The 19,618-nt window shown below is 33.1% G+C and overlaps 3 protein-coding genes and 1 non-coding gene across 4 annotated transcripts in view; 1 reads left to right on the forward strand and 3 right to left on the reverse strand.

Annotated features, from left to right (window-relative positions):
* Nucleotides 1-419: 419 nt before the first annotated feature.
* On the reverse strand, nt 420-2,641 carry LOC138122280 (coiled-coil domain-containing protein 50). The gene is made up of 2 exons (XM_069036450.1): nt 1,117-2,641; nt 420-1,066 (listed from the first exon to the last, which is right to left on the reverse strand). The coding sequence occupies exons 1-2, from the start codon at nt 2,352-2,354 to the stop codon at nt 706-708; spliced, it is 1,599 nt and encodes a 532-aa protein (XP_068892551.1). The 5' UTR covers nt 2,355-2,641; the 3' UTR covers nt 420-705.
* A 692-nt stretch (nt 2,642-3,333) lies between these two features.
* On the reverse strand, nt 3,334-5,571 carry LOC138134348 (pyrimidodiazepine synthase-like). Its single transcript, XM_069052543.1, has 5 exons — nt 5,362-5,571; nt 4,367-4,475; nt 3,972-4,194; nt 3,677-3,916; nt 3,334-3,620 (listed from the first exon to the last, which is right to left on the reverse strand). The coding sequence occupies exons 1-5, from the start codon at nt 5,384-5,386 to the stop codon at nt 3,489-3,491; spliced, it is 729 nt and encodes a 242-aa protein (XP_068908644.1). The 5' UTR covers nt 5,387-5,571; the 3' UTR covers nt 3,334-3,488.
* TRNAF-GAA (transfer RNA phenylalanine (anticodon GAA)) lies at nt 4,256-4,328 on the reverse strand. Its single transcript has one exon. It is a non-coding gene; the product is annotated as a tRNA-Phe (tRNA).
* Nucleotides 5,572-6,813: 1,242 nt separating the features above from the next.
* The window catches only part of LOC138133692 (uncharacterized), a 31,389-nt gene continuing 18,584 nt past the window's right edge, over nt 6,814-19,618 (forward strand). Inside the window, exon 1 of the mRNA XM_069051639.1 lies at nt 6,814-7,281. Coding sequence (XP_068907740.1) covers nt 7,045-7,281 — 237 coding nt within the window. The 5' untranslated portion in view covers nt 6,814-7,044. The remainder of the gene's footprint in view (nt 7,282-19,618) is intronic.

Consider the following 19,618-nt stretch of genomic DNA (forward strand, 5'->3'; position numbering starts at 1 on the left):
AGAAATGCAGAAATTTAATATTTAGTGAGGAAGAATGCAAATTACTTTTTTTAAATTCTCACAATGTGACATTAAATCCTTCGACGGAAGCCGAGTGTAGCATAGACAACATTGTTTTCTTAAATGAAGACAGCTTACCGGAATGGGTTAAGACAAGAATAGAAGAAGAAAGTTGGTCCAAAGGACGAATTAATTGTCAGCAGTGTGATTCAAGGATAGGAGCTTTTAATTTTATTGCAGGACAAAAATGTGACTGTTCAAAATTCATGTTGCCTTTTGTGCATATCATCAGAAGTAAAGTAGATTTGATCAAGCACTAAAATATTTTGTTTGAAGTTACTAAAGACACTCATTATCATTATTTAATTAAAATAAATTAAAAATGATTACATTGTAATTTTAATTGCATAATTAAACACTTTTAAACTTGAAAAACCTTTATTTTGTAAAAAAAAGGTACAAAAAGAGAAAAGAAATATAAAAAACCTGCTACCAAGTGTAATTGTATCACTAAAGTATAATATACTTATTTAATATAATACCTAAAAATATATGTTGAGCATGTATATTTTGGTATTATGTGAATGTTGAACTATTTAAATGAAGAATTAAAATTATCGTCAATTTGAGGATTCCCGAGTGCACAATAAATTAGTAAAATAATAACTAGAGAAAAAAACTTTGGAAAATCTTAAAATAATAAAATTACTGTTGTTTGCATCCACCATCCTTGTTCTTTTTCTTTTGTTTTTTCTCTAGAGAAGCTGTTCTGCGTTGGCCTTGAATGGGCATATACGGCGGAATATTGCTTTCGTCCTCTACTTCAGAAATGTCGGGAGGTGGCAGCACCATGCCAGGGCTACTACTGGAAGTGCTCGTGGTTACAGTGCTAGAGGAAGTATCAAAGCTGGAAGAAGAATGTATTATTCCTCTTTTAGGATATGTCGGATCTATAGCCATGGCTATGTTGATATGTTGGGAACCAGGTGACGCAGATGGCCCACTTGCAGTATCACAGCTTTCCGGTTCCGGATATCTGGGTTTATTCATTCGATTTAATGGAGATCTGTAAAACATTTAATTTACGTTACGTCAGTATTATGAAACAAGTTATACTTCAAGTCCAGTTGGTTGGGTCGAATAGCTGGAGCGCTATCCACGCTTCTATCGCTATCAAAGGACGGACGAACACTTGAATCAATACCGTTGATCACTTTATCACCTAAGGCATAACGTTGGTCGTAACTCTTTTGTGGGCTATAATTTGATTTAATATTATTGTCAATTAAATTATGTGATGGCAAAACATCAGCTGGTAAACTGTAATTAATATCATCTTCATTTTGATTGGGCAACGCGTATGTGTCTGATATGTTTGCGTGGTTCCTCGGAATGGAAGCTCTTGGAGGTATCAGATCAGCTGGAAACGAGTAAGAGTCGTCGGGCATAATCTGATTGGCAGTGCTCTGTTGAGCCTCTAGCTGCTGTTTTTTTGCGAGAGCTTTTTGCTTAGCGCGCTCGCGTGCTCTTCTTGCCTTGGTCCTTTCTCGTTCTTGCAACATTTTGGCGAGTTCCTTGTCTTGCGCTTCAATAGCTAACATTCGATCTCGATTCAATAAAGTGTCCTCTAAAGAACCCTCTTGTTCTTGCAACTGTCGAGCTAATGCTGCATCTCTCTCTTCTTGGATTTGTCTTTCAGCCACTTCATCTATTGGCAGTCCCACTTCAGCAATGTCAATCCTATCAAACTGATTAGCAAGAGCTTCAGGGTTGCGATATGGTTCAGTGTATAAGTCAGAAACATCATGAGGGAAAGCTTGGGGTAGTGGCATAGGTTTGGCTTGTCGTTTGGGTAAATTGGCTTGATAATTATATGAATCTGGTCGATGAGGTGATAAGTTTTGATCATAATTACGAGGTGGGGGTGGTCGTTGAGGTGACAACGCATGTTGTCGTTCTACATTAATTCTCTCTCGGTGTAACAGCTGTTTGGCTATATCTTGATCATGCACTTCCAACAATCTTCGTTTCTGACGTTCCTCACGTTCTAGTTGTTCAGCTAATTGTCTGGCAACTTGGTTATCTTGCTCTTCTTGTTCTGCTAACATTCGATGGTAAATTAATGCCGTTTGTTCGGCTAAACGTTGTTCTCTGAGTTGTTCATTTTTAGCGCGAGGAAAGTCTTCGCGAACAACGGCGTTACGATATTTGTTACCCGAAAGATGTTCTGATATTTCTTGGTTTTGTAACCGATACGCCAAAGCCCCATCTTCTCTTACCATCCATTCTTGGCATACTTCGTTCACCCTTCCTTTGGGGAGTACGTCGTTGTCGCGAATTCTTGCTTCTGACATATTTCGCAGTTAAAATGTAAGAGTATTTAGATGATTCATTCAATACTGCTGGGTAATTTGCGTTGACATAAACACATTCAGGTCACTGGTCAGCGAGCACTTCTGTCAATATTTAACATCAATTTGAAACACAGTTTAACAGAACTTTCAACACGGTATCGACTTTCCAAATAGAAAATATTAAAAAGGATGGGGCATTTTCTTGTCACAAACAACAAAGAGACAATTCAAAGTTTGTCAACTTTGTTGATTGTCACAACTGTCAGTGTCAGTAAAAGTAAACTGACAAATGACGGAAACTTCAACAAACAACGGTGGCCAAAGTATGCACTGCGGGAGATTTATCATATCCGATATTATCCCCAGGCAGTAACATTTTGTAAATTTTACTATAATTTTACTATTCAATAATTCATCGTCAACACAATCTATTACAATTTATAATTCTATCGAAGTGATGGAATCTAAACTTTCTAAGCATAATAATTAATTCAGAAATTGAATAATGTTTGATTTGTATATAAGTATGTACAGTTAGTTGCAAAAAAAAAACGGGAACTGTCAGCATAAAATTGACACATTTATACAATTTTTCCATAGTGTGAACCATATAAGTCTTTGATCTATGGTGTGAACCCTTCTTACGAAAGATAGGTTAGAATTACCGTCAAAATTCATTGACATTTTCAAAAATTAGTTGACAAGTATTGTCAAGTATACAATTAATTGACAAATGGACAAAACCAAATTTACATGAGGGAAATTTTCGTTTCCCGTAAATTTCTGTTTGTTTAAATGTCGTTTTACCAGCCAAGGCGTTTTCCAAGGAGACATCCCCAGTGATTGGCAAGGCATTAATTTAAATAAAAGTATTCATATTTTGATCTATAAACGACTTATTGATTGTTATTGTTTATTTTTTGTGTTTGTCTTCTAAAAAGGCACGTTTTTTGTGGTCTAATCACAGCAAAATTACAAATTGGTCGTGACATAATAAGTTTATTTAGTCTAGGACATTTTCACTCAGTAAATATTTAAAGCACTGCATATTTGTATTGTAAAAACTTTGTAAAAATATATTACAAACTGTGCAATAAGTAAAAAATAAGCAACAGTGATCAAGCTATTTTACATTTACTTAAAACACAATAGATCGTAATCAGGTAATCCTGCTCTATGTGATTGTAGATATTTGATGTGAGTATTCACATCGCAACAGCTCTTTTTTACTGTTTCATCTTCCATCATAATTTTTCGCCAGTCCATCTAAAAGTGGAAACGTTAATAAGGTAAATAAAACTGATAATGTAATCTATAATTACAAGTTTTTGGTATTTATCTTTTTTTAAAATATATGCTCTACCGAACATCTTGAGGACGTCTGATCTTTCACACCAGGGCCATATCATATAGTCGAGCATGCCTGGTTTCTGGCCAGCAAAAAATGGACCAGATCTATTAGCCAACTCCTTTTCGAATGTTGTAAGACCTTCTGTAATAACTTCTGCTTCATCGTTGTCAACTCTTCCGACGTGAATCGACTTAAGTAAAGCATTAATAACCTGAATAAGAAAGAATTCAGTGAGTTTCCAATCAATGCAATACATTTTTTTATACCTTAGTAAACTGTCTAAGTAAGAGCTGATCTTTTGCTTTTTGTAAAGGATCCTTTGGATGTAATTGCCGTTGTGGATATTTTTCATCCAAGTAATCCGCAATAATTAAAGATTCATACAGTACCTCTCCATTGTCCATTTCAATTGCAGGAATTTTTCCCATGGGAGACTTATCATACATCCAATCTGGTTTATTTAATAAATTTATGTTAACAATTTCATATCTGTAATTTTGTTGACACAAGAAATAGTAGTTATAATGGTTAAGGTAAAAAAAAAAAAGTATGCCGAAACCCGGGATCGAACCAGGGACCTTTAGATCTTCAGTCTAACGCTCTCCCAACTGAGCTATTTCGGCGTACCTATTGACAGCCGATAACCAACTTTAAAACTTACGGTATGTTCTTTGCATCTAAAATTAACACGACACGTTGACAATAAGGGCAAAATCTATTAGTGTACAATCGAATTTTTCCTTTTCGCACAGGAGATAGTTGTCGTGCACCTGAAAATAAAATAAACGTAAATATAATATAATGGATTGATTTATCACTACATATTATTATATTATAATTATGTTGCCACTTTTATAACAATTGGTTTCTTTTGTTAAGTACATTTAAGGTACATTATTTTTCCACAGTTTAATATCTGGTTCTTATTACTTTAGTATAAAAAAAGTTAAAACTCGATTGTAAGATAAAAAATAAATAATGTAAATGTAAATAAATTATTTAATTGTTTAAATTTTTGGTAGATATTATGCACATTTACAAAAATTCCAACAAACTTCCACAATGGTTTTATTGTTGTAATTAAACTATAGGAAATTTGTTCTTGAAACAGGTAGGTAGGTACATATTAAATAAGGTCAACAGCATGTTATTAAAACAGCAGGAACTCTTGAATTCAAGTGAGGCAATAGAATAAAAATAAATATGACAGCATTCAGAATACCAACTATGAAACAGGAGTCTGATTTAAAATATAACATTTTCAAAAATAACGCTCGACCAATGAACCGTAGACATAAACAAACAAATAATATTTTTTAAATAAAAATGCAATCACTAATCCAAATAAATAAAAAATGTGTAGGTAGATTAGTTAAACGCTAGGATTTGGGTAATAATAACTAATAAGTAATAAGGTTCGCAACATTTGTTTACTGGCTGCGTTTAGATAATGCACTCTATTTGATTATCTTTTATCAGTGATGTGCAGTAGGTACTCAATTTTAGTAATTCTGGGTAGTTGCAGGTATCCAGGTGCATAGAACATCAAGCCATTCTTCAGAATGCAACATTATTTATTTAAGAATTAAGTCTAAGGCGCTTGTTGCGAAATTTTAATAACAAATACATCGGTTTACAAATGCCCTCAAAACTCACCTTTACTAAGATGTTTGGAATTCATTCTCTGTCACTATAAATAGTTCCAAAAATTATTTGATAATTTTATGCAAACCTTGTCCAAGTACAATTGATTTTGGTTGATCAATTGTAGAACCAACACACCAGTAAACTAAACCTGTTATAGAGACTGTCACAATACTCACAATCTAGCGCTTTCGCTGCGTTGCGTTGCGCATTCGCGAGTGAAAATTATTGAAGACTTGGCTATGCACAAGCATATTGCATACATGACGACATTTTAAATAAAAAAGATAGTGTTTAGTCTACAAAATGTTTGTAATTTGTTTAAATTTACCGCTTTTAAAGTTTTCGCTAATTTGATTAAACTATTGTGCCATTTAGGTACAAAGAAAAAATAAATATTATCGTATTGGAAGGAAGTCATCACATAAATTTAAACAATGACGGTAAAAGACTTAAAAACACAGAACGAAACAACGTTAACTATATCATGTTTATTACAAAGGACACAATCACAATATTCTTCACAACCATGCAAGTTGTGTTATATTAAATATTGTACCTACCGTTAAACAGAATCAAATTACAAAAGAGAAATTTTTGACTGAAATAAGTATGTGTTTTTTAAGTAAATATAAGATCCATATAATCTTCAACATTAAAAACAAGTTTACAAGATACAATCATTATTACATATTACCAAAAATATCACGAGAGATATATTTATGAAAATGAAGTTTCAAATTTTACAACCAAAACAAAAATGCATGCATAATGGTGTAATTAAAGTTGCCTATACTTTTTAAAAAAAATTATTGCATGAGTATACATGCAGCTGCGTGTATTTTAATTAATATTAAATGTTAATTATTTCAGCAATTTAGCTTCTTTATATTTTGTATAAGTACATTCTTGCTTTCAAAAACAAATCATTTACAAGATATCCTTTTTAGATGTGCCAGGCTAATTGAATACTAAATACCTTCACAAAGTGTTATGTCCTAATACGATATGGTAGTTGTCCTTAAAAAAGGTCAGGATAAGTGACACCGGTCTATATATCTGTAAAAAACAGTAATAAATATATGTCAGTTGATTATTATCTATAATTTTTTAAATATGGTGTTTCCCTAATTTGGAATTTCATCTTTACTCATAGGCAAGATGTCATAGGTGCATAATTAGAATTAGCATTTCTGTCCAAATTTGAAAATGCTTTAATCGTTTTTAGATACATTAAAAATTATCACTATTAAAATGTTTTGTAGGGTCAATTTTTTGTATATAGTTGAAATGCATTTTTTGTTAAATATATAATAAGTATATGAATACTTAATAGAAACATAGAAACATAATAATAAACTGTTATTATTAATTTTATCTCAGGCAACCAGTAATCCATCACTCGGACCTGCGCACCATACAAACTCAATGGCGCGTGTTAAACGACTTTCAAAGAAATGTGTTCTTTCATTCCTTCGAGCTTTCAGTGTGGTGTGCTATCAAGTGGGGTTTGTGTTGATTGTGTCGTTGAAAGGTGCTCGTAGGATAGTGTAGTAAACCCTTTAAATCAGAACCATGTGATGCATGCCGTAAATATTGGTACCAAAAAGGACAGTTTTTTAAATAGCGTTAAAATAAAAAATTGTGACATTGCTTTTGGTGAAAATTTGTGTTAATAAAACTCAGATATTAAAAATGGTTAGTGAAAAAGTAAATTTCGACTGGGGTGAAGATTTCGACGACGGCAATTATAAAAGTTGCTTTGCTCGTTCAGTGGCGGTGAATTCACAATATAAACAGTTGAGGATGTCGGACCCACGACAGCTGCAGCCCGAGGAGAAAGATTCTTCCCAGGAGAGCTTTAAAAGATTAACAATTCGACCGTTACCTCCAGTAATTGAACCTATCGTGGAAGGCGTTAAATTGAGAAAGGTTAGTGCTTTTTAAGATTTTAAAAAAGGGAGAATGGTTTGTTCGATATTCAAAAAGAAATCACACAAGTCATTGAATGTGTAAAAACAAAATAACGAAATTGAGAACAAAAACATGTGAAGTGTAGGGCTGCCAGACGACATTGCTAGACAGTTTCAAATTTTTTCAATCTATTACTCAAGATAAATTTAAACTTTAGAAATTTTTGAATCAGCCTTGTGTCACTGAAGATCTTATTGGTTGGTAACTATAACTGTCAGCTAAAACAGTGAATCGCTAGTTACTACGTAGTTATTAAAAGATCAAAAAATAAATGGAATCTGTCAACTGAAACATTTCGTGTAGCAGGTTTCTAAAAATGTTTCTAATCACTAATCAGTTAAATAAAATCCATTTTTTTTATTTGACAAGATTGTATTTTGCCATAATTATTTTTAGTCTTAAAACTATTGTGTCGCCTTTTCTAGAGGTTAGTTGTTTTCCTTTGTTTGATTTGGGGCTGTTAAAATCTTGTAGTCCCATTAAGAAGGGACAATGGTTAAGTTTCGAAGGCATCAGAATTCTTAACTTCAAACGACAATAAAAGTTTGTTGTCGTGTATAAGCTGAGGGTCAGCATTACAACGTACCTACAGTTTAGCACTTTGGCCAGTTCATTCTCCTTATTTTCGTATTTTTTTTTTATTACAAAGATTAAGGTGATGGTGTTCAACGAAACGTGAAATACCTCTAATTTTTATTATTAAATAAACGAAGAAATTAATCGTCTAATTAATTATTAATGTTAAAAAATAATTTAAAATAGAACCAAACTGAAAAAGGATAATTTTTGCTAAACTGAAATAAATTCAGAAATTAGTTAGGCATGTATTTATTTAAATGGTTACTTTTTTGTTGTTGTTAGACATTAATGTTAATTTGCAAATTCTGGTACTTTCGTTTATTCCTGTAATAGTTTTCTCAATGTTAATCATTTTCTTCTTATTATTATTGTCATTCACATCAAAAGGAAATAATTTAACTTAGTTCCACTAATTTTTACTAGATTAAAAAATTCTATCGATGCCATTGCCCATTGGGTTCCGAATGATGATAAAATGCATATTGCTTGCCACAATTTGTGCAGAATATGTATATTTACAATATACATATGTATGAATATGTATGAATATGTATATTTACAATATACATATGCCTACCTAATTAATTTCACTACACATCTAGATATAGAAAACATTATTTTGTTGTTGCTGTAATTATAAAAACTTAAAATTCTAGGTAGATGAAATTCTCTAAATTTGTTAAACTATATTAAACTGATGACTACAGAGTTAATCTAAATGATGTGTCAACTTTACAAGACATATTTAAATACCTTGGTTACCTACCCACATTTTCACAAAATATTGTAAATGACTATAAGATGCCAGATGCCTAAACATAATTTTAACATTTGACTTATTAGGTGTGCTAGTTTAAAAAATAATGTCTGTAAATTGAGCAATTTTCGTTTTTTTCTCATTGTTTTAAGAAAGATCTTTTGTTGTAAGAGCACGTCATGCAACAAAACATTAACACACTGAGTAAAAGAGAATATTTTCTTAGTTTCGAATCACACGGTTGATTAGTTTTCTTTATGCTAACTTGCGTTAGCGTCATAATTTAGAAATTGACTAGAAATTTTCTAAATATTTAACAGCTACCTTCGCTTTTAATTCGAATTATTTCTTAATTAAACCATTTCTTGAAGACAAGTTCTGTTAGACTACACTTGTAAAGTGTATTTTTTATTGGTTAATTGCACTCCTGATGCGTTAATAGTTTCAGTGCAAGTGTGCAGATGTGAAACAAGTAAAAGAAATGTACAACAAGATAAAATGAACGATACGCGTAATCGTAGTCTGTAACGAAGTCAATTTTGAATTTTCGCCTATAGCAAAATATTGAAAAGCAACTTACTGTCAAAAATCGAAAACACTTTTTGTATTTCTTGTGTGATTTTATACCGGGTGATCAACAATGACTCAGTCTATTGGCAATGAAACGATTGAAAAATATTGGTGTTTTTTTTGTCTCGTAATTGGCACTGACCGGATGTTTTAACTTGACACAACATTAAAAAAATTAGGTTAATATCCGGTTATGTTTATGCTACTACAAAAATGAACCTTTGATGGTAAATTTCAAATTTGCCTGTCAACACTGTCAAAGTTGACAACCGGAAATGCGTTTAGATTACAGTGGTACCAAAATCATTAAAATTTTCATTGTTACCAACAGATTCAGTCATTCTTGATCACCCTGTAGTTTCAACTAACAAAATGTGAATTTAGATAAATGGGTTTCATTTAAACATCATTAACTCTGAATTGTGATTATAATTGATATTTAACCTTATTCTCATTATTTTTTTTATACTAATTGAAACCAACCTTTAAAAACAATGCATTAGATACGCGACCTCAGGAGCTCAATTTCAAGAAGATTATTATCCTCTCTCCTAAATTTATGTGTAATAAAAAGTTTTGAAAGATGAAAGTAATGAGAAACAAACACAAATATAAAGATATCTGAAATTTATTAGCTTCCTGCTTCTAAGCATGTATGTTGCAGTGATTTTGATCTTTATGCGGTGATTTGATCAGTTGATCACTTTAAAAAAAATACTAGTGTAAAATTTTACTGTTAACTCGTTAATCTGAAAAGACTAAAGACTCAAGTGGTAAATTTGTGTCAAATAAAACATTTTTTATTTGGGGTAAATATATACACAGTTATGTTTTGCTAATTAAGTTCATGCTAATTTACCCTGAAAGCTTAAACTTTCTACTGTCGCTATAATTATGGCAATTTCGGAATTAATTTTGCAACAGAGTTTTCAAAAGCTTAATTTTTTTGAATTTAAGATGTGCTAATTTAATTACTTTTCTTGACTTTTTTTGGCTGCTTGGCTATGGCGTTAGGATGAAATTGAAAATTCCATCCCAAAATAAACTTGATAGTTAAGGCAAGACTTGTTGTGATATGACAGATAAAAATGTAAAACATTCTTCTGCTTCCTGTTATCTATTTTTGGTGATAGGTATGTAATTTCACGATAACTAACACATTTTTATTCAGTTCTATTTTAAAAATGTTAATTTTAAGTTGTCTACCCAAAACTCTATAATTGACCTAGGTAATTTATCACAACACATTCAGGTTTTACTCTTGTTTAGAGGTGGCAACAGCCTTACAGGGACGCACTAAATAGAAGTCCAAGTGTGTCGCAGACTTATGTTATAAGTTAGATGTGGGTTGATACAGAGAATCCCTCGTCCTTGTCAGCTCTGATTTAGTCACATCACATACCTCCGACCCAACATTTATGATAATCAGATGTCACCTGTTTGCGTTTAAGCAGATTTATGTGTTTAAGAACCGTAATCCGGAAACATCTGCTGTTTAACATATAAATAATTGTTGTTTATTTTGTCATCTGATTGCTATCCTGCTGATTTAAAGGTCACCATCAGATTGAATTATTTTGAATCGCAAATAAATCACTGCTTAACAATTTTGTGCTTTGTAATAATAATCGCTGTTGCTCTGCTGATAGGATCTTTGATTCCATTTTTAGTCTTTACCACCGGAAGCAGACGTACCAAACCCAAAGATCTTGTTTTCCTTCGCGCCTGCACCTGTTTTATCTTAATCAAATCAAACAAAAGAAACAACTTTCCTCAGATATTTTCACAGACTAATAAAACTTAAGGGATCGTGGGAAGTGAAAGTGAATTCATTTGGCTACATTTAAATAATAACAAAAAAGTAACATAAGCAGGTAAACGTGTACATCCGAGAATTGTCTTTCTTGCAGGCATGTGTGTGTTTGACAATTTCCTTTTCCTGATGCGTGCCGGTTGCTGAGAAAATTACTTTTCGCGCTGTAGCAACCATATTTTACATTGTGTTCTTTGCAAAACCCCTGCTGGAAATTAAAAATTGATAATTTCGTTAAAAACTTTTTTATTTTATTGACAATTACAAAAAGATGTAACAACTAACGTAACGATGTAACAACCCTGTTTTGCATTTTTTTCTTTACAAAGTCACTGCTGAAAATTAAAAATTGATGATTTCTTTAAAAACATTTTTATTTTATTAGCAACTACAAAAAGATATATGTATTTGAAAATATTTTTTCAACCAGGCTAATAACGGGAGAGCCAAATATTCTTGTGTACGTTTTCTTCTAGAAGGATACATTTTTCCGCTTTGTGTATTTAGTTGGGGCATTTAGAGAGAATGTTCAGAGGTGACTATTAAAACACGAAGTGTGAAGAAGCTGCTGATTTTAGTTGCACAAGCGTGTTCAAGCGAGATTGAAACCGGTCTACGGTTGCGTGAGAATAGTTTCAATTTGAGAAAAATGACTTCTCACCTGTATCACTGTTACCTTTAGGAAGTGATTATCTTACCACATAATATTTATTTGTGAAAATCAGAAAGGAAGTACTGTCTTACGTAACCCAGAGTAATTTTGCTTCCAATATCAATACAAGATCATTAAAAGATGTAAATAGATAATAATAATTTTCATTGTTTATTAACAAATGCCCATTTGCTGACAATAACACATGTGACATGTAGTTTTTAGTTGGCATAGAAATTTGTGAACGTCTACCAGGCACCGGACATCTCTGAACCCTAGTGACCCAAGAAAATATTGATTTGGTCACAGAGAGTTGTGTCTTTTCTGTAGGTAGCGCAGAAGGAATTTTCCACCATGTATTATTAGACTTAAAAACGGTGACTGACCGATGGATATCGAAAATCCGAACCGCATTCGACAACTGACAACACAAACAAGAGAGTATTTTTGAGTTTTGAAAGTACAGGAACACTATCAAGGAGAAGAGCTCCAGTTCATAAAAGCTGCATTTCCATGATTATACATAATGTCGGTTCCAAAATATTGTAAAATTACTCCATTCGTCACATCTACCTACTCCTTAGCACCTCAGCGTTGTGGACATGATGACATGCATTGGTGTCTTAGATTACTACATTGAGAAAGAAAAAAAGATTTTTCCTAGTGTTGCTTTTATACCAGTGCAAAATGATGAAACACCTTCCTATTACTACTCTTTCTTCTTAATGCTATTCCTATAAATATGGGCGCGGCATCGAGACAAGATTTATTTATTATTACAGATATTTCTATCAAGTATTAATTTCCTTTGAATTAAATTAAATTCCGTTGATGGCACTATTTTTTATATTATCATTTGTTTTTGCTATACACCAACTTTTTACACGTTATTAATTTTTGTCAGAGTAGAAAATTACCTCCCTGCTGTACGATTTGTAGTAAACATTTTTCCATTTCCTAAACTAGTAATTAAATATTGTAATGGCACACATTCATAAAGAAATGAACTTAAATCTTCTTTCTATTAATTCTGTAAGGATGTTGCAACAATATCTTCATCATTAAAATTCATTCAATTTTAGAAAATTTCTAAGCCATCTTCAATTTCTCGCTAAGCATTCTTGCGTTTATTTATCTCACTATAATCAACATTTCACTAATAAAAGTCGTTTCTTGACCCCTCATGTTTAACAATTTTGCTCTATAACTTAACAGCTTTGAGTTGATACTGAAGAAGAGATTATATAGCTCCTCAATCATCATTTAATTTAAGGGAATGAGCAGAATATGGATTGAATTTAGCAAATTTATTGTGTTGCAAAATTTGTTCTTGCAGATCAGGGTATCTACAAGATATGTTGCTGGACTTGTCATGGGCAATTTTTGACATCTAAAGATAGTTCTTGAAGGTCAATAAAATCTCAGACTCCACATCAATATGTCCCATTTGTAATAAATTTTGTAAAGCATTCAATTGCAGTACCATTACAGAATATCCCGAATAATAAAACCTAATGGCGGCCAAAAATTTTACTGACGAAATATACACGAGAAATATACACACGAGAAATATACAAGAGAACATAAAAACATAAGAAATATAATAATCGACAAATTTCTATTTTATTTAATAAATTATTCTTCCATATTTTTGATTTTTTGAGTTGACCGTTGGCCGTCTTCGGCACTGCACCCCCTTTTGCCTTCGCTCCCCTAGGCTGTAGCCTTTGTAGTCTTATGGGTAATGCGCTGCTGTCTAAAAATAGTCACTTCATCATTCCATACAAAGAAAATAACAATGGATAAATTCAATCGTCTGATTTAAATTTTACCAGAGATGCTTTTTTAGTGTACACACCCATTACGAGCTCAAATGATAAAATTTAGATTGAGATCTTGTTATCCTCCTATACGAAAGTCGTTTTATCAGCCGGAATGAACGGTAAAGTTTTTCTAAAATTGGTGGAATTAAAAAAAAAAAAATTAAAAACATCCTTTTAATAGAAGTCTGAAAATTCAAGTCATTTGGAGGAAGACAATACGTTATACTTTTTAAATTGATATAAATTTTGCTCAAAATTAAAGCACAATAATTTTCATTTAATTTTAGGTAACAAATTGACATACCTAATGCATTTTTTCTCTGTGTAAAATAAGAGTAAAAGTTACAAAAGTGTTGGTGTGTAAATTACACTCGCAACGGATTGTCTTTTTAACAATCTGAATAGAAATTTTACCGTTTGAGCCATTGTTTAGAACGACGTTCTGTTAGTTGAAACGTTAATATCAAACGTCAATCTGGTATTTTGACTGTTCCTTGCATCCGGCCTAATGCCTCTGGGCGGCTAGGCGTATGTCTACAGCGTTACATGTTCCTTTCAATGAAAGTTATTTTGTTACTGACTGATATACCTAATGATTTTAAATATTTTTCAGTGCTTTGAAACTATTTTTTAAGCTACTTCGTGTGTTCTGAACATAAGTCCACTACCGTAAATATTCATTAATAAGTATTTTAGGCATAACCAATTTTAGTTAATGCCTGTGTGACAGGATGTCGATAATTTACTGTAATAGTTATCTATTAAATTTGTTTTTGTAATTATGCTTGTTGATAGGAAATGTCTCGCAGGTAGCTAAATCTGTTTTAAAATTACCACGTTTTTCAGCAATCCATCTTTTTGTCATATTATTAACAAATTAATTATTCATTTGATAATGATTTTCTTGTCCTTGACGCGTTAAATTACCCTCCACCTCTAATTTACACATGGCAAAAACTTCACCTGATTAAGTAATTGGTAATTTATGCGCTACGCTCAGCCGACAACGTCCCGATATTAATTTCAACGATCGCAAATTGCCCGCATAATAACCGATTCAAAAGGAGCCAGAACCAGAAGTTGACAACATTTCAGATCAAATTTAGCTCCCAACCACTTTGCTCGTGACAGTACGAGCATGAAATCTGGTTGTCAGACAGCGTGAACCGCGTGAACCACCCCAGCCGGAACTATGGTCAACGAGCACCACCAGCTCATACCTCCATTTCGAATTACACGCTGCACACATACACGGCAACTCTTCTTTCTTCCACTGGCCTGCAACGCGTCGAAGAGAGAGGGAGCGAGGTGAATTATGCGCTTAAAAATAGGATTTTTCGATTTCAGACGCGAGGAAAGAGTTGTTTCCGGTGAATCAACGGTTTTAATGAGTGCGTTTTTGATTAGACCCTCATGTTTATGTTTGTATTCACCTGCGGCGATCCGTTGAAGTACCATACTCTATGGTAGTCGGTCTTACAGGGCGAATCTGAGGTCGTTCCTCTTCCTCTGAAAGTTACTAATCGAAAATGGGGCGTTTCTTCTTGGTGATAGTACACCAGAAACAATGGCGAAATGCTAAGAGTTTCTTTTGGAACGATTCTCACGAGATGAGTTTTTGACGAATGTATTCGATCTTCTCACATCGACTCGTATTTCATACGGGTTTTACACTTGTCATCTTCGCGATGAGTCAATGAGAAGTGTGGGATATCCTTGATTTTTTTGCGTTCCGTGGAATGTTCATTCGTGTCAGATTCTTTCGGTTCTGTTTTTGCCTGGCATGACATCTCTATAATTAAGACAGAGTTATGCGATTTTTTGAGAAAAATCTATTAAACATGCGGTTGAAGCGTTTCAGAACTACATCCAAGCAATAATTATTTTATTTAGATGGGTAACGAACGCAAACCCGTGACGATACTAATAACCACAGACGCAGACTTTCTTCAACCGCGTACGGTTTCGCATGCAGCACGGTGTGAGTTTTGACATCGTACGACGAGGGAGGAAATCCTGTTTGGTCGATGGTTTCGGTCCATTTAAATCGGCGAGAAGCAAAAACTTGGGGAAAACTCGTGATACACAATGAAACGACAAGGACAGCTAACGGAGCGTACTAGCTCCTGGAAGAAACTATCCCGGAACGTCGTGACAGGAGAATGAGCGGTCAATGCCAGTTGTTGCAAAACAGCTAGCGAAAGATAGCATCGTGGACAAGAACACTATGCTTGCTTTGTTTCGCGGTGAATGGAAGATAACATATCCGTTTTTACAATACGCTTGTACGGTAATAAACATATCTCACAAACTTCCTGTAAACCACATTAACATACAGCACGGCCTCCGAATACAATGGTCGATGTGCCGGTGACAAATAATAGCCCACCATGGAAAGTAGAAATGTAAAATATTAATTGATTATTTGAGGAGAACAAGTGCTGGATGTCTTATGGTAATTTAATTGCCAGTGTGGTCTTCCAAAGGAAATTACAAAACTTCAGGAGGGGACCTTGGTTTGTACGATTTAATGGTTTTATTAATCAGACTCATCCGTTATGTCTTGCTTATTACTTTTTTATCTTTTGGATCCAACAAACAAAATGAACATGCATACCAATACGGTTGTTTTATTTTTTCTTGTTATTAAATTATTAGCATATTGCTCGTTTAATATTTTTGGAAAAATAACTGCCAACAATGAAGCAACTCGACTATTAGCGCGACAAACCTTGCGGAACATTGAACGATAAAAGCAGAATAATTCAAAGTTAGTTTAACTGTATAAGATGTTATTTTTGGCTTTATTTTCGTCGACAATGGGACTGGAGTTTACGCCGTGCCCAGTGAACTTTTTGTATTTCCTCACGAATCTGACTAGTACTTCCGTTGAACAAGTCAGTAAACTTTGTGATTCTCTTTGAGTCATTCGAGTAAAAAATACAAACAAGCAACAAAACATATAAAAATAATCTGATGTATCTTTTTATTTATTCGAGATATTGTAATTATATCATTATTTGCCTTGGCTCATCAACTAAGCTGTCACTAAATGTGCGTATGATGTTGATGAAATGAAATTTATGAGGTGTACCTAACGAGTTTCATTTCACCAAAAATGAATTGCCACAACCTGTAATTTTATCTTAAAATAGGATCTACTCGACATACGGATGATTCCTACAAATATTCAATGTGGTTATTGGTATAGTTGTCAGTTTACTTCGGGATGTTTGCCATTTCGAACAAGAATAACCATTGTCGGACAAAGACTCTAACATACTGGTAGTGTCAAAAATCTTACGAGAATGATTTATACAATTTACAGTAACATGAGATGCCTTCAAATATGTGTGGAAACTTAAAAGAAAACATTTTAGATCATGTTTATTAATATTTTTAACAAAGCACTAATCTTCGCACTAATCATAACATACCAAAATATCCACAACACAAATTTGATGTGGCATTTAAATGTTTGATCAAAAACACTGTCGGTATTTGAGGGCCCGATTTCAAGTCATGGTCGCAAATAGGTGGTGCAGCGCAAATGTGTAGCTATCTTTGTTCTACACGTTAATCACCAATATGCGTCATCTTTCTCTATTGCGCCGTTACCATGACAACAAGTACGACTATCGCAAGTCAACTTGAAACCGGCCTCTGAGTGTCGAATTATAATTCGTTCAAAAATCAAAAACCCATCAACGTCGCATTTCCCTGGACAATCAGCAACACTGTTCAGTGAAAAATTTGGTGAAAATCGTAATTCTAAAATCAAGTGTTTGTTAAGGGCCTGAGTTCAAGTTGACTTGTGACGGTCGCACTTGTTGTCATGGTAACGTCGCAAGAGAGAAAGATAACGCATATTGGTAATTAAATTAATGTGTAGGACAAAGATAGCTACACATTTACGTTGCACCACCTATTTGCGACCATGACTTGAAATCGGGCCTTAAGTGTCAGATTTATCAGTTTGTGTGAATTCTATGTTATTGTAAGGTATACCTAATAAAAAAACTACCAAGTAACTATAAATGGAAGCAAATTTAGTAAGTTAGCATTCTCGAGCAATTGGTAGGTAAACCTTGTCATTGTCAACGTGCGATCTCTTGATACATTTTTTAGGTTAGAAGTTTAGCGTTATTGTGAATAATCGACATTGTAAATAAAATTTTATAAAATTATTTGTCAATAACAAGTTTTTCTAACGCGTATGAATTATTATTTTGCTTTCCGCTTCGAAAAGAAGCTATTACAATAAATATAAATTTGCTCATTTGAAATGATAATCACAATTTGTTTTATTTGGCTTTTGGTTTGACATATTTGAATTTGAAAATTGAATATGCCAGTGTAAAACTTAAAATGCCAGTATGCGGCCAACCTAACAAAAAAATCTCAAACATTTATACGGGGTGACCAAGAAGAACTGTTTAAGTTGGCAATACATTTAAGAATATTTTTTTATTCGGTTACTTGCAACACTGCAACCCTATATGTTTTGTTGGTTTATTTGACAGATATCTGACGTAACATCAACAGCGACAAAATGGTAGGTTATGAGAGTAAAACTTAACGGTAAAAAGAAATTAAACTTGAAATACAGAACAATTATCTAACTAAAGGAAATGCTCGAACTGCCCTCCATTTTGCTCTAAACATAAAACTCTTCTTTTTAGGCTCCCGAACAGATTCACTACCATGTTTCATTTAATTTGAAATGTCTAATGTTATTTGTCAATGATGCGGCTGTCAATGTCAAGCCGTCAACAAACAACCGGAAGTTACTCCAATTGTACCATTTAAAAATAAAATTCAGTATTACCAACTTAAACAGTCCTTCTTCTTGATCACCCCGTATAACTAACTAATAATTTCAAGTTCTGATGTTGTCACTATTGTTATTTTGTCGAATTTCATGTCACACTAACTTGGCATCTGATCTTGAACGTTTTGATTAATTCTTGCGGCAAACACTTTCACTACTGTACATTTATTTCTTGTTTAATTTGTGTGAAGTTCATTGAGCAGATTGCACATTTCTCAGAGCAATTTCCCTATCTTAAAAACTGCTCTCAGATAAATTGCAGTTGATGCATGTGTGATAAAGTCGTAGCGAACGAATTATCTGAAATAAGCAAGCAGATGTCAACATCAAAGGCCCAGTTTCACTTTTTTCTATACTTTATGAAGACATTCAACTCAACAACAGAAAATATTTTTAAAGACATTAATCTCAATCTGCATTACTGCATTATGTTGCATTCCGATTTAAATCACAGCTTATTTGTGTTTTGTAAATAAGTCAATGCAAATTTTTGGAAGTTTTGTTTTTACTCAAGGATTGTATAAGAACATAGGATAGCTGGATGCGGGAATATTTTCGCCGAGCGTAGTGGGGGGCTGTGACGTCAGCGACGGACCAGAAACTGAATGAGTTCCGTATTACAATGATATATCAGTTGAGTGTCGCCCTATATTTTGTACTTTTCTGTAAAGTAATTCAATTATAATTTAATGTATCTACATATTACGCGGTCGAAACAATATCTAGTTTTAATAGATACTTATATAAAAATAAATCTAAAACTCTTGTCTCAAACCAAAATTAACGTACTATTAGGGACAAATTACTTTGGTCGTCAAAGTCAGTTGAGTGACATAAAGTTGTAAAGCAAATGTTAAATACCGAAAAATAGACCATTAATGAGAATTAATTAATAAATTAATAATAAATGCACTATTACTTGATAGTAATATCCGTAATAGTGTATGTATTCCGGCAAAATTGTCGTGCCGCCGGGTGGTGGAGGGAAATATATAAATGAGAAATTCCAAGGTGGAAAAATTGAAAAGGTTTCCACAAGGCAATTTGGCCCATGAACAAAATTTTTGAACGGTGGAAGGTGCCATACTTTTGACAAGGGAAAAGTCAATAATTTGAAATTGTCATCAACCTTGACTTGACGTTAATGTTTGGTTTACATTTTTTTTTTTGAAGTGGCAGAAAAATTATGACCAGTGTATTTTGTCCCCTGTAGTACACTTCTGTACAATAAAATTAAACGGGACAACGAAATTTATAGTAAAAAATATTT

Source organism: Tenebrio molitor, chromosome 1 (genome assembly GCF_963966145.1).
Source record: "Tenebrio molitor chromosome 1, icTenMoli1.1, whole genome shotgun sequence".
NCBI classification, from domain to species: Eukaryota; Metazoa; Arthropoda; class Insecta; order Coleoptera; family Tenebrionidae; genus Tenebrio; species Tenebrio molitor.